General features: G+C 36.6%; 1 protein-coding gene and 1 long non-coding RNA gene across 4 annotated transcripts in view; one reads left to right on the top strand and one right to left on the bottom strand.

Moving 5' to 3' along the window:
- Positions 1 to 1,809, bottom strand: part of LOC133072088 (uncharacterized) — a 90,108-nt gene extending 88,299 nt beyond the window's left edge. For 2 of the 3 annotated variants that reach the window (XR_009696623.1, XR_009696626.1), the window contains exon 1: positions 1,702 to 1,806. This is a non-coding gene — a long non-coding RNA (uncharacterized LOC133072088). Of the gene's footprint in view, positions 1 to 744; positions 822 to 1,701 lie in introns of all 3 variants that reach the window. The other variant, XR_009696625.1, reaches the window with a different exon arrangement.
- A 101-nt stretch (positions 1,810 to 1,910) lies between these two features.
- Positions 1,911 to 24,974, top strand: SEM1 (SEM1 26S proteasome subunit). Its single transcript, XM_061164935.1, has 3 exons — positions 1,911 to 2,059; positions 20,233 to 20,326; positions 24,777 to 24,974. Exons 1-3 carry the CDS (start codon positions 1,984 to 1,986, stop codon positions 24,817 to 24,819), a joined length of 213 nt encoding a protein of 70 aa, XP_061020918.1. The 5' UTR covers positions 1,911 to 1,983; the 3' UTR covers positions 24,820 to 24,974.
- Positions 24,975 to 26,038: the final 1,064 nt, after the last annotated feature.

Here is a 26,038-nt window from a genome sequence, read left to right as displayed (position 1 = left end):
ATAGCACTTCAAAAATGGAGACAGATATACATCCTATAACACAAAATTCACCATTTTGTAGTGTACACTTCAGTGGATTTTAGTATATTCACTATACTGCAACCATCATCACTATCCGGTTCCAGAGGACTTTCATCACTCCACAAAGAAACCTTCAACTTATCAGCAATTAGTCCCAAATCTCCCTTATCCATCTCTTAGTAGGCATTAATGTCTCTATTTCTTCAGATATGTCCTTTGGAATATCTTTTATCTACGCACAAAATGGCTGTCTCAGATATGTGATCTGGTTTTCATTCTTTGCTGCCTAAATGAAACTGCCTGCCCAAAGCTTCGCCTTGGTGGGTGGGTTGCCAGGAGCATATGTAATATGTATAACAGAGGGTACAGTAGAGAGTATGAAACTCTGAGACCTCACTGTCTACATTTACTTCCAATTTTAAATTTTCCTCATCTTTTCTTTCAGTAATTTGGTATTTAGTTATATAACATGCCAAATTACATACACTTTGAACTTAATTTGAAGACAGCTAATGTTTTCAGTAATCAATACAAATAAAAACAGTATTATAAGAACCATTTTATTTTAAAAAAATTTACATCTAAGTTCCCAAATTCTGGTCCAAATTTGTGCTCTTATTTCATTGCTCCATCATCTGTATGTGCGCACACATTCTGTTCATTTCTCAGACAATTTTATTTTAAAATAGAGATTCAAATGTATTACAGTTCACTATGATTTACCTGTTTACATGTCTCTGAGTGGAATATGAACTCCTTGAAGGAAGGCCTTTGTCTATGTTTGATTTTCAGCACACTGCCTGGTACATGGTAAAAAATAATGTTGAATGAAGGAATGTGATTTAAATACATAAACAATGCATCAAAACCTACAATAATACCCAATTATATACATATACACATAATTGGGTATTATAAAACAACTCCTCTATAATACTACCTGTGTTAGTTGCTTAGTTACATCCACTCTTTGCAACCCATGGACTGTAGCCCACCAGGCTCCTCTGTCCATGGAATTCTCCAGGCAAGAATACTGCAGTGGGTAGTTATTTCCTTCTCCAGGAGATCTTCCCAACCCAAGGATAGAACCCAGGTCTCCTGCATTACAGGCAGATTCTTTACCGTCTGAGCCACCAGGGAAGCCCAATATTGTATACTACATATACACATATCATCTAATGTTTTATGTAGTTCATAACTATATTTAAAATAATACTCAATAATTGAAAAATTCAAAATGACATATTTAGAACACCATAAAACGTCACATGTATAGTTTTACATAGTATTCTAATACCTTGTAAATTAGTTATTACATACACATATACACAGCACACTGTTTAGCAGGGTATTTACCATAGTTTAAGCACAAGACAGAAGAAAATTGAGCAATGAAAAAGCTTGGAGATTAAGGTCAGGCAAACAAACCTGCATTTGGATTGTTTAGCACTACCTGAGTGATGCAGGCTATTCTTTCTGAGTCTGAATTTTTTGTGCTATGGAGACATTTAATTTCATGGTTAGGGAACTGGTTTAAGGGTGGAGTTAATCTAATTTAAGAACCTGCACTTGGCCGACCTTTGACGAACTTTAGCAAACACTTCATCCCTCAGCCTAAACCAAGTAACGGGGTTTATTTTTTCCACACATTAAGAGTCTTTTCCAGTCAGGGAAACCTACCGTGTTTCTCAATCTGTCAAGTCAGAGAGTCCGGGTAAAATGGTAAAGGCACAAAACAATCCATCTTTCTAACTCTGAGTAACTGCTAAACCCGCAGGAAGCGCTGGGCGGACCTCCAGTATCCCAGCATTCCTTGCGCTACCCGGTTGCTCTTCTCCCCTATCTCTATGGTAGAGTCAGCATAGAGGCAGCAACGGCAACGGCGGATCCTGCTTCGGTGAGCAGGAACGAGGGTTCGAACTCCTTTACTCGCCTGAGAGCTTTTGGGCTCGTGGGGTCACGATGTCAGAGAAAAAGCAGCCGGTAGACTTGGGTCTCTTGGAGGAGGACGACGAGTTCGAGGAGTTCCCTGCGGAAGGTAGGCCGCGGCCCCTGGACCTTGTGGACCGTGACTCAGGCCTCCCAGTGGAGGCGGTGCGAGAGAAGGGCCCGGCCGGGGGGCGCCGGTGGGAAGTGAGGGCCGTGCTGTTGGGACTCGAGGCCCTGCTCGCTCGACCCTTCACGGCTGGCTTTGGGTCGGAGTGTCACGGTGGGATTCACCTCAGCAGTGAGGCTCAATGTTCTGTTTCCTCACTGGGAGGAGCTACGGTGGTTCCCCAGCCCAAATCCGGGGTGGTGTGTCCTATTACGCTTCAGCTCGGTTACCCGCCGCCTCGTTCGTATCTACATAATCTCTTTTCCCTTTATTTATTGTTGTCGTTATTTTATTATTTGTTTTAGCAGTCTTCCTTTGCCTTGAACCGTTCCAGAGTTAAATTGTTCCTAGTTAGACCAGTGCTGCTTACTTTCAGGATTTCACACATGAAGAATGGGAGGATCAGGTGTTGATGCTTAATACCCGTTATTGCCTTTCCCTTGTTCCTCATTCATTTTTGATCACTTAAAGTTTTAGGATTTATAAAACCCTAAGACGTCTGCATTTTTGTTAGCTTCTAGGTTGCCAAGAGGAACTTGAGTTATCTCATTGTAGGTAATAGCAAATAGGTAACAGTGACTGAGTGGTTGCTTGTCTTGAGTCTTTTGCTTGTATTAACTTAATTCATCTTCACAAGTCTAGTAAGTAGGAACTGGTATTAACATTTTTCAGATAAACAAACAGAAGCTTAGAAAAGTTAAGAAACTTGCCCAGTGTTGCATAACTGGCTCGAAAAAATGGACAGCTGGTTCAGTTGACACAAACACTCTTTAACTCTTTAGCGGTAGAGCTTCCGTTTGTTAGATCGTTGTTACCAGTTAGGTTTCGAAAATTAATTGGTTTTTACGGACTAATTGTTATGCATAGGATAAATATTTGTCCCCTAATGAAAGGAGTGGCCTTTCTGAAAGTGGTAGAGAATTGGGGTTGATGGTGAACAGATCTATTACATTAAACAGTTATTGCATCACCACAATCTTCCTAAGTTGTACTCCTACAGTGCATAAAACCACATAGCTGTAACACTTGTTATTTTTATTTATAGTGTATTCTGTTTAGTGGAAGAAGACATTAGAGCACATATTACACAAATTCATAAACTAACTCAAAAGTACATTTATTTTCAGTTCTGGGATTCATTTTGTATTGTTTTTTGTTTTGGTAGTGGATTTATCTGTCCAGACATATTTTCTTGATCTCACTTTCAAGTTGGTTCATAATCCTCAACTGTGAGCTGCCTAGTAGAAAATTGGCTTATTGAGATTAGTATCTGCTTATAACTCAAACTTAATATTTGATATAGTTAGCATTTATTCATTGTTTATCAGATACAAGATACAATATTAGGCACTTTATCTACATTTTATACTCTAATTTTCATAACTCTAAGGAAACTGAGGCTCAGAGATTGTAAAAGCGTGTCATTAAGTGGTTGTCAGGATCTGAATCTGGGTCCCCGACCGAAGCAAAGTTCAGCCTAAATCCCTAACGTTTAGCAAAGTGCCTGGGACATGGTAGGTGGTCAGTAAATGCTTGTTGAATGAATGAACCTGTGTTCAAGATAAGTACTTGAGAATTGACTGATTAAAAAGTATGGTGGCTCAGATGGTAAAGCGTCTGCCTACAATGCGGAAGACCTGGGTTTGATCCCTGGGTCGGGAAGATCCCCTGGAGAAGGAAATGGCAACCCACTCCAGTACTCTTGCCTGGGAAATTCCATGGACAGAGGAGCCTGATAGGCTACAGTCTCTGGGGTTGCAAAGAGTCAGACAGGACTGAGCAACTTCTCTTTCACTTCTTCAAAGATAATTGTGTACCTGATGATACATTTGATGTTTCAGCAGCTTTCATCAGTTTTTGCAGAATATGTTATTCTTGTACTAAGTTGTTTGTCAGCATCAATTTATCCAAAATATTGGTAGTTACATATGTTAAAAAAAAAATCTTATTAAAGTTAAAAGGGAAAGCAAAGAATGTTTTTCCTTCTGAACAGACTGGTTTTCTTTGTCAACTGGTTTGTTAGCATAAGTAACTCACCATTTATTGGACACCTTACAGAAAATTTATCATCTTCAGGTTTGAATATGTGGAACTTTATTCATTCAGGAAACTTTCTGTTTAGAATGAGAAATAACATTTGCATGTTCATATTTTTTATGTTCTCCAGCTTATAATTCAAACAGGTAAAGTCAGAGAAGTGTTGTTCAAAGCAGTACTTTGAAACTGGCCCGTTTTGAATCTTTCAGTATTTCAGTTTCCAGATCAGCTACTAGTGCCCTGAATTATTTTTCAAGCCTTTTCCCTTCTTTGGAGATTCTTTTCCTTGTGATTGTCTTTATGGTAAATATGCCATTGATAAACTTGCTAGCAGATAATGCTTAAAATTGCCTATAATTATCTGGTTGGTTTATAGGAGGTCTTACTTTCAATGGCCTGTTGCGTTCTATGCTGCAGAAAGTGGGTGATGTCCATTATCTAGGGTAGCTTTCAGTTAAGAGCCCATTTCATGAAAGCCATTGCTGAAATTGTGTATCTTTGGTTTGACTAAAAGATTGTAGGTCTTTTGAGGGTATTGTTGCTTCATCTCATTCTGGATAAGAATGTGTTTGGTAGGGTGTCAATTCAGTCATAAGGAAAGGGAATTTCTGTTTTAGAAAGTAAACTAAAATAATGTGTTTTCATGGAGACTTCATTGTTTCTTCTGAATAGGTCATCTTCAGAGCGAGGTGTAACATGTAGGGTGATTTTCTGAAGGTGCAAGGGAACAAATGCTCCTTTTTATAATTTAGAATGAAAATAAAAATTATCAAATGAGATCTAATTAAACTTAAAAGCTTCTGCAGCAAAGGAAACCATAAACTAAACAAAAAGATTACAGATGAGGAGAAAATATCTACAAATGAAGGGACACACAAGGGGTTACTCTCCAGACTATTTTAAACTTTAAAACTGTGGATCTGTATTACATTGTTAGTCTTCATGATTCTAATTGGTGGATATGTAATCTGGTCATACAGAGAAGGCAATGGCAACCCACTCCAGTGTTCTTGCCTGGAGAATTCCAGGGACGGGGGAACCTGGTGGGCTGCCGTCTATGGGGTCGCACAGAGTCGGACACAACTGAAGTGACTTAGTAGCAGCAATCTGGTCATAAACAGGAACTGTTAAAAATCAGGTTTAGGATCTTCATGAATTCTGCAGCTTCTTGACTATAAACTGCTTGAGTATAGGCTTTATTGGAAGACTTTCCACATTTTGAGAATGATCATAATAGTTTTGGAGGCTTGGAATGGTTAGAATTTTAGAACTGGAAAGCAACTTAAAGTCAAGAGAAGCTCTAGCACTTGTCAAGATCTTATAGCTAGGTAAGTAGTAGCAGGGTGGCGCCTAAAATTGAACTACTCTGTAATATATTTGAAATTTTAAAGAATTTTGTAAATCAGACATACGTTGAAAAGCTATTAAAATATTTTCATTAATCTCATTTCTCTTACAGTGAGAAGTGGGTGTGAATAAAAATGGGAAGAACAAGTGAGCTTTTAAGTTCTTTTATTCGCTTCTTCCTGTGCCGGAATTGAGAGGTTTTTTCCCCCTTTTTTGAGGGGAAAGAGTATTTAAAATGAACCTGATTTTGCCTTCAGAAGCAGTGATGTTTACAAGAAATTACTGTTACACTTAGTAGCCTGTACCTTTTCTGTATACCAGTGGAACTGCTGTGCTAGCTGAAGCAGACTGTGTGCTAAGTCGATTCAGTCGTGTCCGACTCTGTGTGACCGTATGGACTGTAGCCCGCCAGGCTCCTCTGTCTGTGGAATTTACCAGGCAAGAATACTGGAGTGGGTTACCATCTCCTCCTTCAGGGGATCTTCCCAACCCAGGGATTGAGCAGGCGTCTGATGGTTCCCCAATGCTAGTATTAAGCACCTGCTATGCATAGTCCTGCACAAGGAGGAGTTGTCCTATGAAAAATGTCACTGAGAAATATTTATGTGAACATTGGATACCAACTGAGCTAAATCCTCAACAAGAAGGTTCCTTAAAATCTTAAATGTTGAAAGTAGATACAGCTAATACCATGCCAGATACTATACTAGTCAGTTTACCTAGAACCAGAGGGGCTTCGGTATAGTGGACACGTAAATTAAATCACGTTTCAATTAGTTGCATGGTAGTAGCAAGAAACATAGAATTTATGTTAACTAAAATCTTTTAAGAAAAAAGAGAAATAACAGTGAGGGACTTCCCTGGTGGTCTAGTGGCTAAGACAGCTCCCGTGCAGGGGGTGCGGATTCCATTGCTGGTCAGGAAACTAGATCCTGCATGCCACAACCAAAAGTTCCCATGCTGCAACTAAAGATTACACATGCCACAGCTAAGATCTGGTGCAGCCAAATTAATAATAATAATAATAAAAAGAGTGGGTCATGCCTCAGTCTTATATATATTTTTAAAAAATGATAAATATAATACATGCTAAAGTACATATGTGATTTCTGTTCATGGTAATCATGTGCAAGAAGAAAGTTTTTGAGCCCCAGGATGGAATCTGGGATCAGATTTATGTTCAGAATACACCATTCATCAACTTTTAACTTGTCAATGCATAGTTACTTAAATTCTTTAAAATATTTTTGCAGCAGAATATATAGGATGATTATATAAGTAGCTGTTTATTTATTTAAAAGTTAAACCTATAAAACGGTAAAATTTAAAAGTGAAAGCACCGTTTCTCCTGCTTTCCCCCAAAACAATCCCCATGCTTCAGTATAACCAGTTAAACACCTCTTTTAGTATCCTTCCAGAATTTATATATGCGATATATGTGTGTTTGTATGTTTCCTTACGAAGGACAGTATTGTATATACTGTTTTTCTACTTGCTTTTACGTTATATATCTTAGACATGTGTCACATTAATATAAACATCCATCTCATGCTTTTTAATAGTTGTGTTCTACTAGTCCATTGTATGCACATTAAATAATCTATAAATATCTATTGATATCTGGTGGTTTTAGGTTTTTTGTTTGCTTGTTTTTATGCTTTGTTTTTTGCTGTTACAGAATATATTGAGGTGAATATTCTTATATCTTTGCTTTTGTTCTTATTTGTAAGATAAATTCTTAGAAGTTGTCAAATCAAAATTCATTTTTAATTTTTAAATATAATTTTTATTTTAAAAAATTACAAACTTACAGAATAATTGAAAGTATAATACAAACGTCTCCCCCTGCCCCAGCTACTTGAGAGTAAGTTGCCAACCTGATGTTCATCACCTCTACATATTTTAATGTGTATGTCTTAGAAAGACATAACCTCAGTACAATATACAAAATTGGAAGTTAACACACAGATGTATAACTATCATCAAGTCCACAGGTACCTTTCAGGTTTCTTCAGTTGTTATAACAATATTTTAATTAAGATCATGGATTACATTCAGTTGTCTCTTCTGCATTCCTCTTGTCTTCTTCAGTCTACAGCAGGTGTCTCTGTTTGACTTTCATGATTTTGATACTTTTGAAGATTATAGGCAAGTTATAGTATGCTTCTCGACTTAGATTGGGCTCATATTTCTATATGATTAGATTTAGGTTCTACATCTTTTATGTGCTTGTATAAAACCATGGGTTCAGATAGATATCTCTAGTTTACAGTTCAACACCATAGGGCTCATTCTAGTTTATTCCCTTTCCACATTTGTAACTCTCTTCCCCAATAGTGAGCAGCTTGGCTCCTGTTCTCATAAATGTCTATTGAGTGATTGTCCTTCCTAACCAATGTTTGTTGCCCTCTCCACCCCACAGATCCCTTTGTTATCTCCCTTGGGCTTGAACATTTTTATGCTAGGCCACTGTCCCCTCACCTTCTTCTAGTCTTAGATGGTTTCGTCACTCTGTCTTGGCTATGACACAGCAACCACACAACACTGCCCCTCCACAGGATTGCCCTCCTGGCTCTGCTTGAGCTCTGACACCTTTTCAGAACCGGGTACCTTTTGAATTTTGACATAGTCTCAAGTTGCCTTTTACAAGTGTTAGTTGCTCAGTCATTTCTGACTCTTTGCAAACCCCCATGGACTGTAGCCCACCAGATTCCTCTGTCCATGGGATTCTCCAGGCAAGAAGACTGGAGTAGGTTGCCATTTCCTTCTCCAACTATAGTTCACCTTTTCCCTCAGAAGGTTATCTACACCCCATATTAAACATTTTAGCCTTTACAGACCCGAGGGATGAAAATGGAATTGTATAATTTTGATTTGGATTTATTTCTTCGAGTGACATTGACCATTGCATTTTTTCTTGAATTGTTACTTTCTTAATCCTCAGTTCCTTCTTGTAATTTGTGGATAATAATTGGAGTCATGTAAAGCTTATATGATTGTATCAGTCTGTTTGAGCTGCCATAACAAAATACCATAGATTGAGTGACTTAAACAATAATAATTTATTTTTTTGCAATTTGGATTGTGGGAAGTCTGAGATTAAGTGTTAACCTATTCAATACCTGGCGAGGGTTCTCCTCCTGGCTTGCAGATTGTTGCCTTCCCACCATATCCTTACAGGGTAAAGAGAAAGAGAGCTATCTGGATTCTCTTCTTCTAACAACACTAATTTCATTATGAGGATTCTATTCTCATGATTTCATACTACCCTCATTACCTTCTAAAGTGCCCATCTCCAAATACCATCACAGTGAGAGTGATTAGGGCTTCAACATATAAATTTCAGGGTTCGAGGACACAAGCATTCAGTCCAGAAGAGTGATATATTTTATATACAGTATAGAGTTTGGCACGAAGTTGGTATTCGGTGAACATTAGTCCCCCCTTTTTTCCCTCCTTCCTAATCTTCTTAAGGATTTGGATTTTTGCATGTTTGGTATTTATTTAATTTGAACCATTTTTGACAAATATTTTGTAATTTTCAGTTCAGTTCAGTAGCTCAGTCGTGTCCGACTCTTTGTGACCCCATGAATCGCAGCACGCCAGGCCTCCCTGTCCATGACCAACTCCCGGAATTTACTCAAACTCATGTCCATCGAGTCGGTGATGCCATCCAACCATCTCATCCTCTGTCACTCCCTTCTCCTCCTGCCTTCAATCTTTCCCAGCATCAGGGTCTTTTCCAATGAGTCAACTCTTCGCATGATTTTGTAATTTTAGATGTATCCAAAATTAAGCTTGTTGAGCTTGTGGGTTATTTGATTATTTTTTAGTATTAAAAAGTTATAAATTAAAAAGCATTGTCAAAAGTTTTTCCAAAAATATTTTTAAAAATAGTTGGTTATTTACATAAAATATGAAGAGATATACTGACACACGTTGTTTTAAGAATGTGTACAAGTGTACAGGAGATATAAAGAAACACAGTGGAATGAAAAACCCCCAGTCAAGATACTAGTGCTTGCCAGAACTTTGTGAGAGGTGTGACTCAGGATATTAAACAATAAAACTACTTGGAAAAACTATTTGCTTATATTTAACTTAGTGGAATGAAGAAGCTTTAAGCAGTTGTGATTTAAATGGTGTTCAGCATTATGTAGTAATGTTTTTAAGCATAATCCATTGAAAGATGTGCTGAACAGTGAAAATGAGGGGAAAATAGAAGTTTCAGAAAGTATACTTACACTCTTCTGAAGTATTAAAAATTCACCAAATACTTTTTTTCCCCCCAATTTTCTGTTCGATTTTTGATGTAATGCTTGGTAGAAATGGTATTATCTTTATTCTGGATCCAGTTTCTCTTTTTTAGCTCCATCACCCCTTAAGTTTCCTTGCAGTGGTTAGCACGTAATAAATTATTAATTGGATATATGTTTGTAGAGTGCTTCCTGTAAATCTGGCACTGAAAGGTGCAGAATGAGAATGATTCTAGCTGCCATTTATCAGTACAAAGTGCTTTAGATAGTTTTATGTAATCCTCAGCAGCCTAATGACAGTTTTATAATTGGGGTTCAGCAAAATAACTTAACCAAGGACAAAGTTAACTAGAAGCTGCATTGAGTCAAATTTGACTCTTTAGGTAGATATTTGTCTTTGAATTTAGTGATATAAATGTCAGTGGAGATACGGATCAGTAAGTTTTCATGCCAGGCTTGCGCTTTTTAGTATTTTGCAGGTGCTTATCCTGTGGGGAGGGCTCCAAGCCTTTCTCTCCCCACCCGCAATTAAACCAGAACACCTTTGCGTTTGACTGAGTTTATCTCTTGGGTTTCTGGGTAAGATTTTGCTTGGTTTCCTTCCAGTGGAAGGGGAGTTACTGGTGGTGTGGGGATTAAGCCATTGATAGTGAAGTGCAGCAGCAGTTTAAAAGAAGGGGAAATTATTTCCAGTTGTGTACCATGTGAGGCAGCAGCATTTGAACAGAGCTTTCAAAATGTAGAAATGTAGGAAAGGGATTTCCAGAAAAAAAGAGGAGGAGTAAATAGTTGGAGGTAGAAAATCAGTGTGTATGTGTGTTTTATTTGACTGTGAAGTTGTTGCACATGCAGGTAGTTTGGGGCCTAATTGTGGAAAGCTTTAAGCCACATGACCAGTTTGGACCTCATCCTTAGGTAGATGAGAAGGGGGGAGGATTGTTTGATATGTGTAAGTTTCCTTAGGCAATAGGCAGTTTAGGAAAAATTAACCCAGCAGAATTAATTTGAAAGGATAGAAAGAAAGAGTCAGGGAAGCTAATTAGCAAATTGTTCAAATAGCTTAGTTAGGACTGCTGCTGCTGCTAAGTCGCTTCAATCCTGTCCGACTCTGTGCGACCCCATAGACGGCAGCCCACCAGACTCCGCCGTCCCTGGGATTCTCCAGGCAAGAACACTGGAGTGGGTTGTCATTTCCTTCTCCAATGCATGAAAGTGAAAAGTGAAAGTGGAGTCGCTTAGTCATGTCCGACTCTGTGCGACCCCATGGACCGCAGCCTACCAGGCTCTTTTGTCCATGGGACTTTTCCAGGCGAGAGCACTGGAGTGGGGTGCCATTGCCTAGGACTAAGGGCCTGTAATAGGTTGTTATTAGGAAAGAATGATGCAGAAAGAGCAAGGAAGCTTTGGCAACTAGTTTGGCAACTAGTGTGGGAATAGGAAAAAATCAGGGATTGTGATTTTGCACTTCCATGACTAGTGGAAGACCAATGGTGGAAAAGATAAGAATAGTTAATGACTTTGGGGAATTTTATAGAATTAAAGAGAACTAAAGAACTAATCAACAAAGAGCACCAAAGTCAGCATGTTTGTAGTGGGATTTGATACACACACACACACACACACACACACACACACACACACACAAACGCACACACAACATATATCTGACGCTTTGTGACCTCATGAACTGCAGCACGCCAGGCTTCCCTGTCCTTCACTGTCTCCCAGTGTTTGCTCAGACTCACGTCCATTGAGTTGGTGATGCCATCCAACCATCTCATCCCCTGTTGCCCGCTTCTCTTCCTGCCCTCAATCTTGCCCAGCATCAGGGTCTTTTCCAGTGAATTGGCTCTTTGCATCAGGTGACCAAAGTATTGGAGCTTCAGCATCAGTCCTTCCAATGAATATTCAGGGTTGATTTCTTTTAGGATTGACTGATTTGAACTCCTTGCTATCCGAGGGACCCTCAAGAGTCTTCTGCAGCTCCATAGTTCAAAAGCATCAGTTCTTCGGTATTTAGCCTTATTTATGGTCTAACTCACACATCCATACGTGACTACTTGGAAAAACCATAGCTCTGACTATACATAGCGTTGTTGGCAAAGTGATGTCTGCTTTTCAATATACTGTCTAGGTTTGTTGCAGTCACAGTCCACAGTCATTTTGAAGCCCAAGAAAATAGTCTGTCACTGTTTTCATTTTTTCCCCATGTATTTGCCATGAAGTGATAGGACTAGATGCCATGACCTTAGTTTTTTGAATGTTGAGTTTTAAGCCAGATATGTTTAATTTTAATGAAAGGAATTATTTTTGAACTTCTTTTTTTAAAAAATGTCAGAAAAATTACAGATGATTATATAAGTCATCTTGGGCCTCTGTTTCATACTCTGAACCACAAACAACTGAAAGTTCACCAGTAGTCTGGTAGCAACATCATTTAAGACTTGCTTTTGGTTGTTTGCTCTGAAGTTCTTCACTGACATTTTTGATCCTTGTTGGAGAAAATTTAGGTATAGTACAATGGTGCTATGCTCTCTGTGATTTCCTAGCCACTGGGTATGTAGATGTTTTTTGTATCATGATAACCTACAGAAATGAAATTTTATAAAAAAAGTTTGATATGTTTTATACAACTTAAGCAGGAACATGTGTAAATTTATCTCAGAATGACTAGATATAGTGTGGCTTTATTATCATATTTATGAAATGATGCTATTTGCAACTGTTGCTGTTTCACCTATGGTGGTGAATGTACAACTTAAAACTTTTTTTACCTTTCCTTTGTTTCTTTTATAAAATTTTTCTTCTTGTAATGTTCTGTATATACATGCACATTTTTTATTTGAAGGAACTTTGTTGGAGATTAGTTTGTTTATATTCAAAGTAGTTTTACTGTTAAGGAATGAATGAAGCTTGATGCTCCTGAAAATCACTGTAAAATAGAACATTAGCAACTCTATTTGTTATAAATAGAATTTCCTCTTTACTTTTCTCCAAAGTGGTATACTTCATACTTTCAAGAAATTTCAGAATGTATATTGGAGAGTGGGGAGAGTAAATACTTTTAAAAACATTGAGAGAAAACCTTTTTCATACTTAAATGTCAAGGTGATACTTAGATGAAGTATTGGGATCTTTGATAACTCTGATTTTTGAAATTTAAAGCTAGTCAAAGATATAATTCTCACTGGCAACTGTGAACAAAGCCAAATTTGAGGCAAAGTCTCAAATAATTTAGGATTGCTAGAAACTTATGTATTAGGCATCTGTTATTGGTTATTTCCAATTCTGACTTCTTAAAATATGGTAATTTTTTACCAGTACACATCTGGAGGTCTGCACACTGAAGTAAACACAGCTGTGGTTATTTAAATGATTAATCACAATCTTGGCAGTGCATTTAGTGCTGAAGATACAGTGTGTACTTTATAGTCATCTACATATTGAAGGAGGGCATTAGACATAAATCAGGTATCCTTGTTTGATTTTTATTATTTTGCCCTTTTTTAAAAAAGTGTTTCTGAGTTTAATGCTTTAAAAGTAATTATGATTGCATGGTTATCAATGCAGTGTTACAATGGAAAAGTAAACACAGTTCAGAGATGTTTTGCAGGAGAAGTCTGCCAAATTCAGAGATTAATCAATCACATTTTATGTTGCATATGTATTTAGTTGCATTTACATATATTGTAGTTTATATATATTGTAACATGTATGGAGGACTTGTAAGAGTTGGAAATAAATTTGGGGATATTATACCCTATTTAAACTTCTTATGTAATATAGTTCATTCAGTACATTCCTAGATAATAAAGAAAATCTTTGTTTACAGTTTTCGTTTAAAATAGGTTATAGATTCTGGTTTGTCTTTGTATGCTCCCTAGTGTCATAATTATGAAGTACTATATAATAATACCTAAGAAACATAGAGCCATTGTCATGAATCTTTTTTTGTGTATGTGTTCTACCTAAAATCTTGCAATGCTGTTTTTTCTCCATTCGTGAGCCATCTTCTTTTGCTTGGGACTTTATTTCTGCTTTCTTTCTTTTCCTTTTCTTGCCATTAAAGCTACATGAAAGGGTTGTTAACAGAGAAAGAGATGTGTGACCCTTATGCTAAATGATCATCAGAATTCAACTCAAGTGAAAATTGTGCTAGCCTTAAAATTTTTAAAAAGACACTGTTCAGGGACTTCCCTGGAGGTCCAGTGTTTAAGACTCCACGCTTCCACTGCAGAGAGTGTTGGTTTGATTCCCTGGTCAGGAAACTGAGATTCCTGCATGCTGCAGTGAGCCTCTCCCCCCAAAAAGATAGTGTTCAAACTAGTATTTCCCATATTATTAATATGTGGCAGAGTTAAGATTTGGACTTCCTACAAAATAAGTTATTGAATCTTTTATGTTGTTCTAGATTATATGAAGCAATAAGGTACAAATTAACAGGTTTTTTTTTAGTCTCTTAAGGTTAAAAGAATTAAAGCCAACTTGAAGATACTTTAATGACACAAGTAATAACAGTATTAAAATCAGTGTTTTATTTTTCATTTATTTTTGGCCACACCTCACAGCTTGTGGAATCCTAGTTCCCCAACCAGGGGTTGAACACAGACCTTTGGCAGTGAAAGCATGGAGTCCTAATCACTGGACTTTGAGGGAATTCCCTGAAACCAACATTTTAAATCAGGTCATAATTAGATTAAAAGTTCTTATGCGCCCTCTATTTTAATTGTTCTCGAAAGGGTAGGCTTACAAGATTAAGAGAGAAATGTGAAGTAAATGTTATTTTATATTTCTGGCCTAAATCTTTTGATATATAATCATTTCCTTAAAATTTTAGGAAGCTGGTTAGTTAGAAGTGGTTCAGGCTGATGTGAGGTTTGGTGTCTTAGAATCTTAAAGTTCAGTTGTGACTTGAGCTATATCATCTCTTTTACTCAAGATCATGTATCATATTCTAATTAATATATTTATGTATCAAATTAATCAAATCATAATATACTCAATTATTTTTTGGAACATTAAACTCTATTAGATATCTTTATAAAGATTCTTTAAAATATTAGTAAAATAGATGCTTCTTTTGACAATTCCTATTTCTAGGCTTAACTCAAATATGTTTAAAGTCTGGAATTTGAGGTCATGAAATAATGTTAGAAAAAAGTTAATATTTTTTTGTAAAATAGTCTTCTCTTTCTCTCTCTCTCTTTTTTTTTTTATTTTTGGTTAGTGGTAATGGTGGTGATTTCCAAAGAGGGGTATGCTACATAGTGATCTCTAAGGCTTTCTCTTGTTTCCAAAATTCTGAAATTTTAAATAATCTTCAGTCATTTTATAAAAACTTGAGGTATAAAGCCAAACTTTGCTACATTGATTTAATGAAGTGATTTTGTATGAATTTTTTATACTGGAAGGTGTTAGTGTAATTAAATCAGGAAACAAAAACATCCTAAGCCGTCCATTAGTATTATTAGATAGCTCAGAGATATAGGTTATAGGAAGACTGGAGGGGATGAGGACAAATAACATTTTATAGTCATTATTCACTTGCAATGTAAGGGATTTTGGTGTTTTTTAGTTGCCGAGTCATGTACAACTCTTCATGACCCCATGGACTGCAGCATGCCAGGCTTCCCTGTCCATCACCAACTCCTGGAGTTTACCCAAACCCATGTCCATCAAGTCGGTGATGCCATCCAACCGTCTCATCCTCTGTTGTCCCCTTCTCTTCCTGCCTTCAGTCTTTCCCAGCATCAGGGTCTTTTCCAGTGAGTCAGTTCTTCACATCAGGTGGCGAAATTATTGGAGCTTCAGCTTCAGCATCAGTCCTTCCAATGAACATTCAGGGTTGATTTCTTTAGAATTGACTGGTTTGAACTCCTTGCAGTCCAGGGGACTCTTTAAAAAGAGTCTTCTCTAGCACCACAGTTCAAAAGCATCAATACTTTGGCGGTCTCCCTTCTTTATGGTCCAGCTCTCACATCCGTACATGACTACTGGAAAGACCATAGCCTTGACTAGATGGACCTTTGTTGGCAAAGTGATGTCTTTGCTTTTTAACACTTGTCTAGGTTTGTCATAAAAGAGATAATGGATTGCATTTTTCCATTATAAGTTCACCATCCCAAGAATTTGAATTTCTGTGATTTGAAGTGCCGTGTTGAATTTTAATTAAAAGATAAAATCATGAGGTTGATTTTTAGTGATTTAGTATTAGAGAAATATATCTACTCTTTGAGCTCCTTTTTAATTTAAAATTTGATCTCAGGCTGCAACCCATACCATCTTAATGTTTCTGTTGTATACTTAATGCTGCAATTTCTGTTCCCTTTATTTTTGCCTTAAAACAGCTCCCTTCTTTCTGAGATTTCTTTGCTCTTAGAAGAACAAAAAGAAAATTTGTATATAAGAATTTAGAGAGTAAACAGTCTATTATTGATTGCAATGACAATATGAGAATAACAGTATTCTTTTATCCCTATACCTAATGATTAACTCTTAACGAAGTCAGTTTGCTTGTTTATGAATGTTCAGAAATGTTATTTTTTAATCTTTAACCTTGGAAATAGATATCCTTTTTTTTTTTTTTTTTTTTTTTTTTTGGCCAAACTGTGGCTCCCAGGACTTTGTTCTCTGACAGAGGATGGAATCTGTGCCCTCTACAGTGGAAGCACAGGTTCCCACTGAACCTCCTGGGAAGTCCCTCGATACACTATTTTTTTTCAAATTTGATTGCATTACCTTTCTGATTGCTCTTCCTTAGACTGAAGGAAATCCTGAGTGTGATTCTTTTCTCTAACTTCTTAATCTGTACTCACTATAAACTATAGGTGGATGCATAAATAGAATAAAAACTTTCAATTTGAAAGGTACTTCTGTAAGGAAGGAGAACATGTAAGGGTATCTCTAGCCCAGTCGACTTAGTTTTGAAATTTAGTTAATATTTAGTATTGTTAAGTATTACTGTTGTTAAAGACCTCAGAAGAGTAAATAGGATTTGAATTTAGATCATTAAAAATATTTCCTCTTTGAGAATAATATTACTGGAATATACAAAAATATTTATGCAGATAAAAATCAGTATTTTCCATTATTGAACGCTTACTAATGAATGCCTTATTCACTACCCTATACAGAGGATTGAAACACAAGTGAGCACACACATTGCCATTGCCAATACATTTGCCTAAGTTTCCTAGGAACCTGAAATAAATTGCCTGAGAGAAACCTCCATCTTTTCAGGCATTGATATCTTAAAGAAATTTCCCACATGATGTCTCTTCAGGGAGCACTCAAAGAGATGATCATGTATTCTTACAGTAAATACAGTTGAGAATTTTACATGACTCATTCACAATACATGATATTGTTGATCTCTTCTGTCTTGAAATTTATACTCTTGATTCCACTGAAACCACCCACTGCCCTGAGATTGACCACTCAGAGGAAGAGAACTTGAGAAACGTAGTTCCATTTACCCAACATTTTTCTGAGGGCCTACTCTGAGCTTTCATGGTGGCTCAGATGATAAAGAATCTGTCTGCAATAAAAGGAAACTTGGGTTCAATCCCTGGGTCAGGAACGTCCCCTGGAGAAGGGATTGGCAACCCACTCTAGTATTCTTGCCTGCGAAATCCCATGAGCAGAGGAGCCTGGCCGGCTACAGTCCATGGGGTCACAAAGAGTCCAACATGACTGAGCAGCTAATACACTATGTGCCCAGTACTCAACTCTAGATATTAGAGTTCCAAATTTAATAAAATACACTTCCTACCTGAATGTTTTGAATAGTTGCTTATGGAAATAGTGGTGGTCATTTTGGGCATCAGTGAAAGATAAGTATAGAGTAAGGAGGACAGAAAAGACCACTAATAATTCATGATAGTAGTTACTTACTAGAACCATAGCTAAGAACATTTTGATCTTAAAAAAAAATCAATAAGAAAAGGAATGAGTTAAGCTTTTCATGTAAAGCACATACAGATTTTAAGCTATTCAGCAATGGTTCATATTGGTATTATATTTATCATATTATGTACCTAACAAAACACTTTAAATGCCATATGTCAACATCATGAAAATACTTTCATGATGAACAGAAGAAAATATTTCCATTTACCTGAACCAGAAACTTGGGAGGCATCTTAGCTATCCTTTCTCCTTCAACTCTCATAATTATTCATTAAGTCCTTTTCATTTCAGCTCAAAAATCTACTTAGTCTCCCCCTCCCTATTATTGCTGCCATTATGTTAAATTAAAAGAGATTATTCCCTTCATGAACTATTGAAAAGTGTTACTTGGCTGTGTCTGACTCTTTGTGGCCTCATGGACTGTAGCCTACCTGTGCATATGCACAACAGGTATTGTGTAGCTTAAGAGTATAGAGATAAATAAAAGTTTTTACTCTTAAGGAGCTCAGATACTCTGAATGGATATAGACATATAAACTGAGAATTATGATTGTACAGTGTGTAGGTGTTGTGACAGAGATATACATGAAAGAGGAGACCTTATCTCTGAAGGAAGAGAAAAGAGGGGATTAGGAAGGCTTCCAGAGGTGATATCCAGACTGATTTTTTTTAAAAGCTGTTTTTCTCAGATTTTGAAACTTTTAACCCTGTAGAAGTTTTTGAGGGCACAAAAAGGGGTTGTATAATGGGTGAAGGGATCAAAAGATACACATTTGCAGTTATAAAAATTTTATAAGTCATGGGAATGTCATATATAGCATGGTGACTATAGTTAGTGATACTCTGTGGCATGTTTGAAAGTTGCTGTGAGAGTAGATCTTAAAAGTCTTCATCACAAGAAAAAAAATGGTATGTATGCTGGTGATGGATTTTAATTCGATTCATTGTGGTGATTATTTGTCAGTGTATACAAATATCAAATAATGTATACTAACACCTACTGTTACGTGTCAATTACAGTGTTATATGTCAGTTATACCTCAAAAAAAGGTCAGCAAACATCCACATTTCACCAGTTAACATTTTGTCATATTTACTTTGTTTCTTTTTTTTTTTTTTTTTTTTTTATTTATTTTTTTTATTAGTTGGAGGCTAATTACTTCACATTTCAGTGGGTTTTGTCATACATTGACATGAATCAGCAATAGATTTACACGTATTCCCCATCCCGATCCCCCCTCCTACCTCCCTCTCCACCCGATTCCTCTGGGTCTTCCCAGTGGACCAGGCCCGAGCACTTGTCTCATGCATCCCACCTGGGCTGGTGATCTGTTTCACCATAGATAATATACATGCTGTTCTTTCGAAATATCCCACCCTCACCTTCTCCCACAGAGTTCAAAAGTCTGTTCTGTACTTCTGTGTCTCTTTTTCTGTTTTGCATATAGGGTTGTCATTACCATCTTTCTAAATTCCATATACATGTGTCAGTATGCTGTAATGTTCTTTACCTTTCTGGCTTACTTCACTCTGTATAATGGGCTCCAGTTTCATCCATCTCATTAGAACTGGTTCAAATGAATTCTTTTTAACGGCTGAGTAATATTCCATGGTGTATATGTACCACAGCTTCCTTATCCATTCATCTGCTGATGGGCATCTAGGTTGCTTCCATGTCCTGGCTGTTATAAACAGTGCTGCGATGAACAGTGGGGTGCATGTGTCTCTTTCAGATCTGGTTTCCTCAGTGTGTATGCCCAGAAGTGGGATTTCAGCATGCATGTCTTAAAGAATAAGGACATTGTCTAAGACGATTTTACAACCATGTTTAAGAAAGTATTAAATTCTGCTTTTTATTATTTGTGTATGAGTTATCTTTTTAAAAAATAATTTTATTTATTTTTTGCTTTGCTAGTTCTTCGATATTGCATGCCCTTTTCTCTAGCTGTGGTGAGCAGGCTCGTCATAGCAGTGGCTTTTCTTTTGTGGAACATGCGAGGGTGTGCAGGCTTCAGTAGATGCAGCTCTTGGGCTCCAGAACACAGGCGCAGTAGTTGTGGCACGCTGGTTTAGCTGCTCTGTGGTATATGGGCTCTTCCCAGACCAGGGATTAAACTCATGTCTCCTTCATTGGCGCTGGCTGACCACTGAGCCACCAGAGAAGCCCTGAGTTATCTTTTTCTTTTGGCAGTTTTGAATTCCAGGCTGATATCTTCCTGCTGCTCAACTTACTTTAGTGTTATTGGTGCTGTGTTTTGAAAGACTGTGTAATGAACCTTATAAAAATAAGCTCAAGGAAAAATCAACAGTAAAATATCCTCCTGAAGTTATAATAAATTTTCATGGCAAATAGAATTTTTTGTATTAACTACTATTTTAGATTATCTGCAAATTCAAAAATTGAGAAGACAAGATAGCATCAATTGAAATTTAAAGAGGAAGGTTACTGTTTCTCATAAATACGGTTTTAGATGTTTTGAATTGAGAGATTCTTAAGTAGCTTCTGAAGCTTTTGTCTTTATGGAAATAAAATATGAGAAATACTTAGCATCTGTTTGTGTGTTTTAGACTGGGCTGGTTTAGATGAAGATGAAGATGCACATGTCTGGGAGGATAATTGGGATGATGATAACGTAGAGGATGACTTCTCCAATCAGTTAAGGTAAGTTTTAAGTCAAAATTTATATAACTTAGTATTGTGAGTATGGAATTTATAACTTATATATGAAAATTGACCTTTGAAATATTTTTGAATTATGAAAAGTAAGATACATTGCCTTCATCTCTTGTGTTTCTAAACATGAATTCTTTGGGTAATTGCATGGAACTTTTGTTCTTTCTAATCTCTTTATAAAAGTAGTTATATAGGAACATATTTATCATTTTATCCTTGTGGGTTTAATTCTGTCACTGTTAATTTTCTACCAATATTGAACAACTGAGCAGAAATTAGAATGGTGAAGTACTCAGACCCAATGTATTATTGATGCTCAAACTGGGATTGAGATTGAGGTGTTGGGGATGTACTTTTTCCTATTCTTCTGCAGCTTAGTGTAGCTTAGTGTAGCTCAGTCGTGTCCGACTCTTTGTGACCCCATGGACTGTAGCACACCAGGTCTCCCTGTCCATCACCAACTCCCGGAGTTTACTCAGACTCGTGTCCGTTGAGTCAGTGATGCCATCCAACCATCTCATCTTCTGTCGGCCCCTTCTCCTCCCACCCTCAATCTTGCCCAGCATCAGGTTCTTTTCAAATGAATCAGTTCTTCATATCAGGTGGCCAAAGTATTGGAGTTTCAGCTTCAACATCAGTCCTTGCAATGAACACCCATGACTGATTTCCTTTAGAATGAACTGGTTGGATCTCCTTTCAGTTCAAGGGACTCTCAAGAGTCTTCTCCAACACCACAGTTCAAAAGCATCAATTCTTCGGTGCTCAGCTTTCTTCATAGTCCAACTCTCACATCCATACATGACCACTGGAAAAACCGTGGCCTTGACTAGACAGACCTTTGTTGGCAAAGTAATGTCTCTGCTTTTCAATATGCTGTCTAGGTTGGTCATAACTTTCCTTCCAAGGAGCAAGCATCTTTTAACTTCATGGCTGCAATCACTATCTGCAGTGATTATGGAGCCACCAAAAATAAAGTCAGCCACTGTTTCCACTGTTTCCCCATCTATTTGCCATGAAGTGATGGGACTGGATGCCATGATCTTAGTCTTCTGAATGTTGAGCTTTTAAGCCAACTTTTTCACTCTCCTCTTTCACTTTCATCAAGAGGCTCTTCAGTTCTTCTTCACTTTCTGCCATAAGGGTGGTGTCATCTGCATATCTGAGGTTATTGATATTTCTCCTGGCAGTCTTCATTCCAGCTTGTGCTTCATCCAGCCCAGCGTTTCTCATGATGTACTCTGCATATAAGTTAAATAAGCAGAGCGACAATATACAGCCTTGATGTACTCCTTTTCCTATTTGGAACCAGTCTGTTGTTCCATGTCCAGTTCTAACTGTTGCTTCTTGACCTGCGTACAGGTTTCTCAAGAGGAAGGTCAGATGGTCTGGAATTCCCATCTCTTGTGAAATTTTCCACAGTTTATTGTGATCCACACAGTCAAAGGCTTTAGCATAGTCAATAAAGCAGAAATAGATGTTTTTCTGGAACTCTCTTGCTTTTTCGATGATCCAGCAGATGTTGGCAATTTGATATCTGGTTCCTCTGCCTTTCCTAAAATCAGGTTGAACATCTGGAAGTTCATGGTTCATGTATTGCTGAAGCCTGGCTTGGAGAATTTTGAGCATTGCTTTGCTGGTGTGTGAGATGAGTGCAATTGTGCAGTAGTTTGAGCATTCTTTGGCATTGCCTTTCTTTGGGATCGGAATGAAAACTGAGCTCTTCCAGTCCTGTGGCCACTGCTGAGTTTTCCAAATTTGCTGGCATATTGAGTGCAGCACTTTACAGCATCATCTTTTAGGATTTGATATAGCTCAACTGGAGTTCTATCACCTCCACTAGCTTTGTTTGTAGTGATGCTTCCTAAGGCCCACTTGACTTCACATTCCATAATGTCTGGTTCTATGTGAGTGATCACACCATTGTGATTATCTGGGTCATGAACATCTTTTTTGTACAGTTCTTCTGTGTATTCTTGCCACCTCTTCTTAATTTCTTCTGTTTCTGTTAGATCCATACTATTTCTGTCCTTTATTGAGCCCATCTTTCCATGAAATGTTCCCTTGGTATCTCTCATTTTCTTGAAGAGATCTCTAGTCCTTCCTATTCCATTGTTTTCCTCTGTTTCTTGCATTGATCACTGAGGAAGGCTTTCTTATCTCTCCTTGCTTTTCTTTGGAACTATGCATTCAAATGGGTATATCTTCCCTTTTCTCCTTTGCTTTTCACTTCTCTTCTTTTCACAGCTATTTGTAAGGCCTCCTCAGACAGCCATTTTGCTTTTCTGTATTTCTTTTTCCATGGAGATGGTCTTGATCCCTGTCTCCTGTACAGTGTCATGAACCTCTGCCCATAGTTCATCAGGCACTCTGTCTATCAGATCTAGTCCCTTGAATCTATTTCTCATTTCCATTGTATAATCATAACGGGTTTGATTTAGGTAATACCTTAATGGTTTAGTGGTTTTCCCCACTTTCTTCAATTTAAGTCTGAATTTGGCAATAAGGAGTTCATGATCTGAGCCACAGTCCGCTCCTGGTCTTGTTTTTGCTGACTATATAGAGCTTCTTCATCTTTGGCTACAAAGAATATAATCAGTCTGATTACACAGGCCATCCGGTGATGTCCGTGTGTAGAGAGTTTGTAAGTATAATTGGGCTCCACCTCCTGTCATGAAGGAAAAGAGACACACAAAGCTGAATGAATTTAGTGACTTACTACCCAAATCTTAGATTGAATCTTGGGTGTTTTTTTTCCTTGTTGTAGTTGTAAAATAAGGGAGAATAAATAATCTACATTGATTTTGTTAAAAGGCAGTGGAAGCTATTGTTTAAGAAATTACATCTATTTTAAATAGGAAGCATGCGGAGGACAGTTTTTATAATCTTCAATTTCCTGGGATGGGGGAGAATGCAAACATTTTAGTTAAATTTAACAAAGGAAGGGATAGAATCAGAAACTTGTGCTGATCTCTTGACTCCTAATCCAGTGTTTTACCACCAGCCCATATCATCCTCTACACGTGAGCAGAAGACAAAGATGATTCATATGAATAAACTCTGGCTTTAATATTATTCATGGACTTTAGGTCAGTATTTATATTATAAATAAAAATTTTAAGGAAGTGAAAGAGTTTGGGGGAAATGAATAATATATATCATTCCTACCATGTATTTTTTTTTCTACCATGTAATTTTTGCATTGCATTTACATTAGATAGTGTGATAGTGTCTAAGCTAAATTATGCTTAAGAACAAATGTCTTTTTATCTTAGATATAATGATATAGGTGGTGCACATTAATCATACTTAACATTTGTACAGGGTTTTATAAATTGGCCCCCACATAATTTTATTGTGAACTTTTATAAAATCTAATTTGTGGCAGATCAGTTCCTGGTAATACTTGGAATGGTAGTTTAAATAACTGAAATTGATTACAGGACTAAAAACATTTTTGTGCAAATGTTTATACAGTGCAGATCAGCAGGACTGAAATATCAGGTTGAAAAAGTTACTTAAACTTGTAAAAAGTATCTTTTGAAAGTGTTTGTACCAATACACGTTTTTGGAATTTTTATCCATATTTAAAGTTAGGAAAGGGAAAGGAGATGGTGGGATGAATGGAGTGAGTAGCATGGAAACATGCCATATGTAAAAAGATGGCCAGTGGACATTCACTGTCTGATTTGGGCAGCTCAGACCAGCGCTCTGTGACATCCTGGGGGGGCGGGAGACGAGAGGTAGTTTCAAGGGGAAGGGGACATATATACACCTATGGCCAGTTTATACTGATGTATGGCAGACAGGAACTCAATATTGTAAAGCAATTATCCTTCAGTTAATAATAAATAAGTTTAAAAAAAGTGAAGTCTTACTTAATACTTTATATTACTGTATTTATTTTGCCTACATATAGTTAATACAGAATAATTCTCACACACCCTTAAATTTGATTAATAACTTTTTGTTAGGGTGATACATATGTCAGTATGAAAAGTAATCTCTTTTTTCTTTATGTATAAATAACAGTATGATTATAAAAATCCCTGAAAGTTTGGTAGCAGTTTCTAGTGTTCTTAGCCATATGGTTAATGATACTTAAAATTTATGCTTAAATATTTATTATGAACAAAATAATTATACAGTATTTGGAGAATATCACTAATTCCCTTACATTTCTTCCCTAAATAGATTTATCAGAAAAATAAGGAATATAAAACATAGGTTTACTAATGGGAAAGCAAAGTTTTATTGTCATTATGTTGATACACATCCAGTTTCCTTCTTAGGGACTAAAGTAAAACTGTTTGGTAGTATTTTAAATTGATGTTCAGGTTGTTAGCTCATTTATTTATTAATTGTGTTATTTCTAAAAATCATCTTGTTTCTTTATCATAAAGAATGCCTAGTGATGTTGTTCTTTTGTCTTTCTTTATAGAGCTGAACTAGAGAAACATGGTTATAAGATGGAGACCTCATAGCATCCAGAAGAAGTGTTGAAGCAGCCTAAACCTGAACTGTTTACTAAATTCTAGAACAGAGAGCCCAGGATGGGATACTTAAAAATGTTTATTTCATTACCTGTTTTGATTTATTTTTGTTTTTGTAACACAAAAAAATAAATGTTTTGATCTAATTTTGGTTTGGTTCGGAAGTCTTCATTTTTTGACTCTAATCATTAATTTTCTCATTGTGCTTTTTCCAGAGCTTTATTATAGACAGCAAAGTTTTCTCGTAATGATTTTCTTTTTTAATAAATTCTTTTTTTTTAATGTTAACTGAGGCTCTAAGAGGTTAAGTGATTTTGAGGCTAGAATTCATCTGATTACCAATTCAGTACTTCTCTTAAACCACATAGATTAAATAGTTGGTCTTATTTATAAATTACTTCTTTTAAGTTACATTTAACCTTAATTTCATCTATATTTTGAAAGCTTAGGCATTTACTGACATTTCTAAGGTGACCCCTTCATAACCTGTGTTTTTAAAATATTAGTTATTTTAAATTGCTGTAATTAGTTTCTGAGCCATTAATAATAATAATAGTTGATAATATTATTAGTACTTAACATCCAGAGTGGTTTGACCACAGTTCTAAGAATGATATCTCTGTCAAAACTGAGGAAGTGGACTCAAGATATTTTGTTAACATATACACATTCTTTTTTTTTCCATATACACATTTTTATATACCACGTAACAGATTCAGTTAGCACAATTAAATTTCTGCACAGTGGTTACTGTTGCCACATCTGCTTTTGTGAATGGGGAGGTTTAATTTGGTAAAGAATTCTTATAACATTCAGAATGGAGCTAATATATATAGCTTTTATTAGGAATATTTTCAAATTTTAATGTGTTACTTGTTTACAAGTAGAATCATTGGTACTCTTTGAGTATCTGAAATTTATCATGAAATAGTATTGACATGAAAAAGAGGGTTGGGCACTTCAAATATCATTTGAGGTGTGCCTTGAAATTATTTTGGGCATAGATAAGTTTATTCTTCTAAGACAGGCATGCCTCTGCTTTGTCTACTAGATGAAACTACTAGATGAACAGATGGAATAAAAAATAAGAAAGAACTTTGGAAATTATTTTTTTAAATGATTTTTTTAATCATATAATGAAGCACATGCAGCCATACTATTGTAGCTTGTGAAGAAATACGCTGTACATTTTCTCGGTATTATGATCAGT

This window comes from Dama dama, chromosome 18 (genome assembly GCF_033118175.1).
Source record: "Dama dama isolate Ldn47 chromosome 18, ASM3311817v1, whole genome shotgun sequence".
NCBI lineage: Eukaryota > Metazoa > Chordata > Mammalia > Artiodactyla > Cervidae > Dama > Dama dama.
This window is presented reverse-complemented; position numbering and strand designations above follow the sequence as displayed.

Excerpts from the sequence above, each read along its gene's own strand:
- SEM1 (XM_061164935.1), top strand. The coding sequence starts at position 1,984 with ATGTCAGAGAAAAAGCAGCCGGTAGACTTGGGTCTCTTGGAGGAGGAC. Across the intron at positions 2,060-20,232 it reads CGAGGAGTTCCCTGCGGAAG|ACTGGGCTGGTTTAGATGAA; the intron begins GTAGGCCGCGGC and ends TGTGTGTTTTAG. Across the intron at positions 20,327-24,776 it reads GACTTCTCCAATCAGTTAAG|AGCTGAACTAGAGAAACATG; the intron begins GTAAGTTTTAAG and ends CTTTCTTTATAG.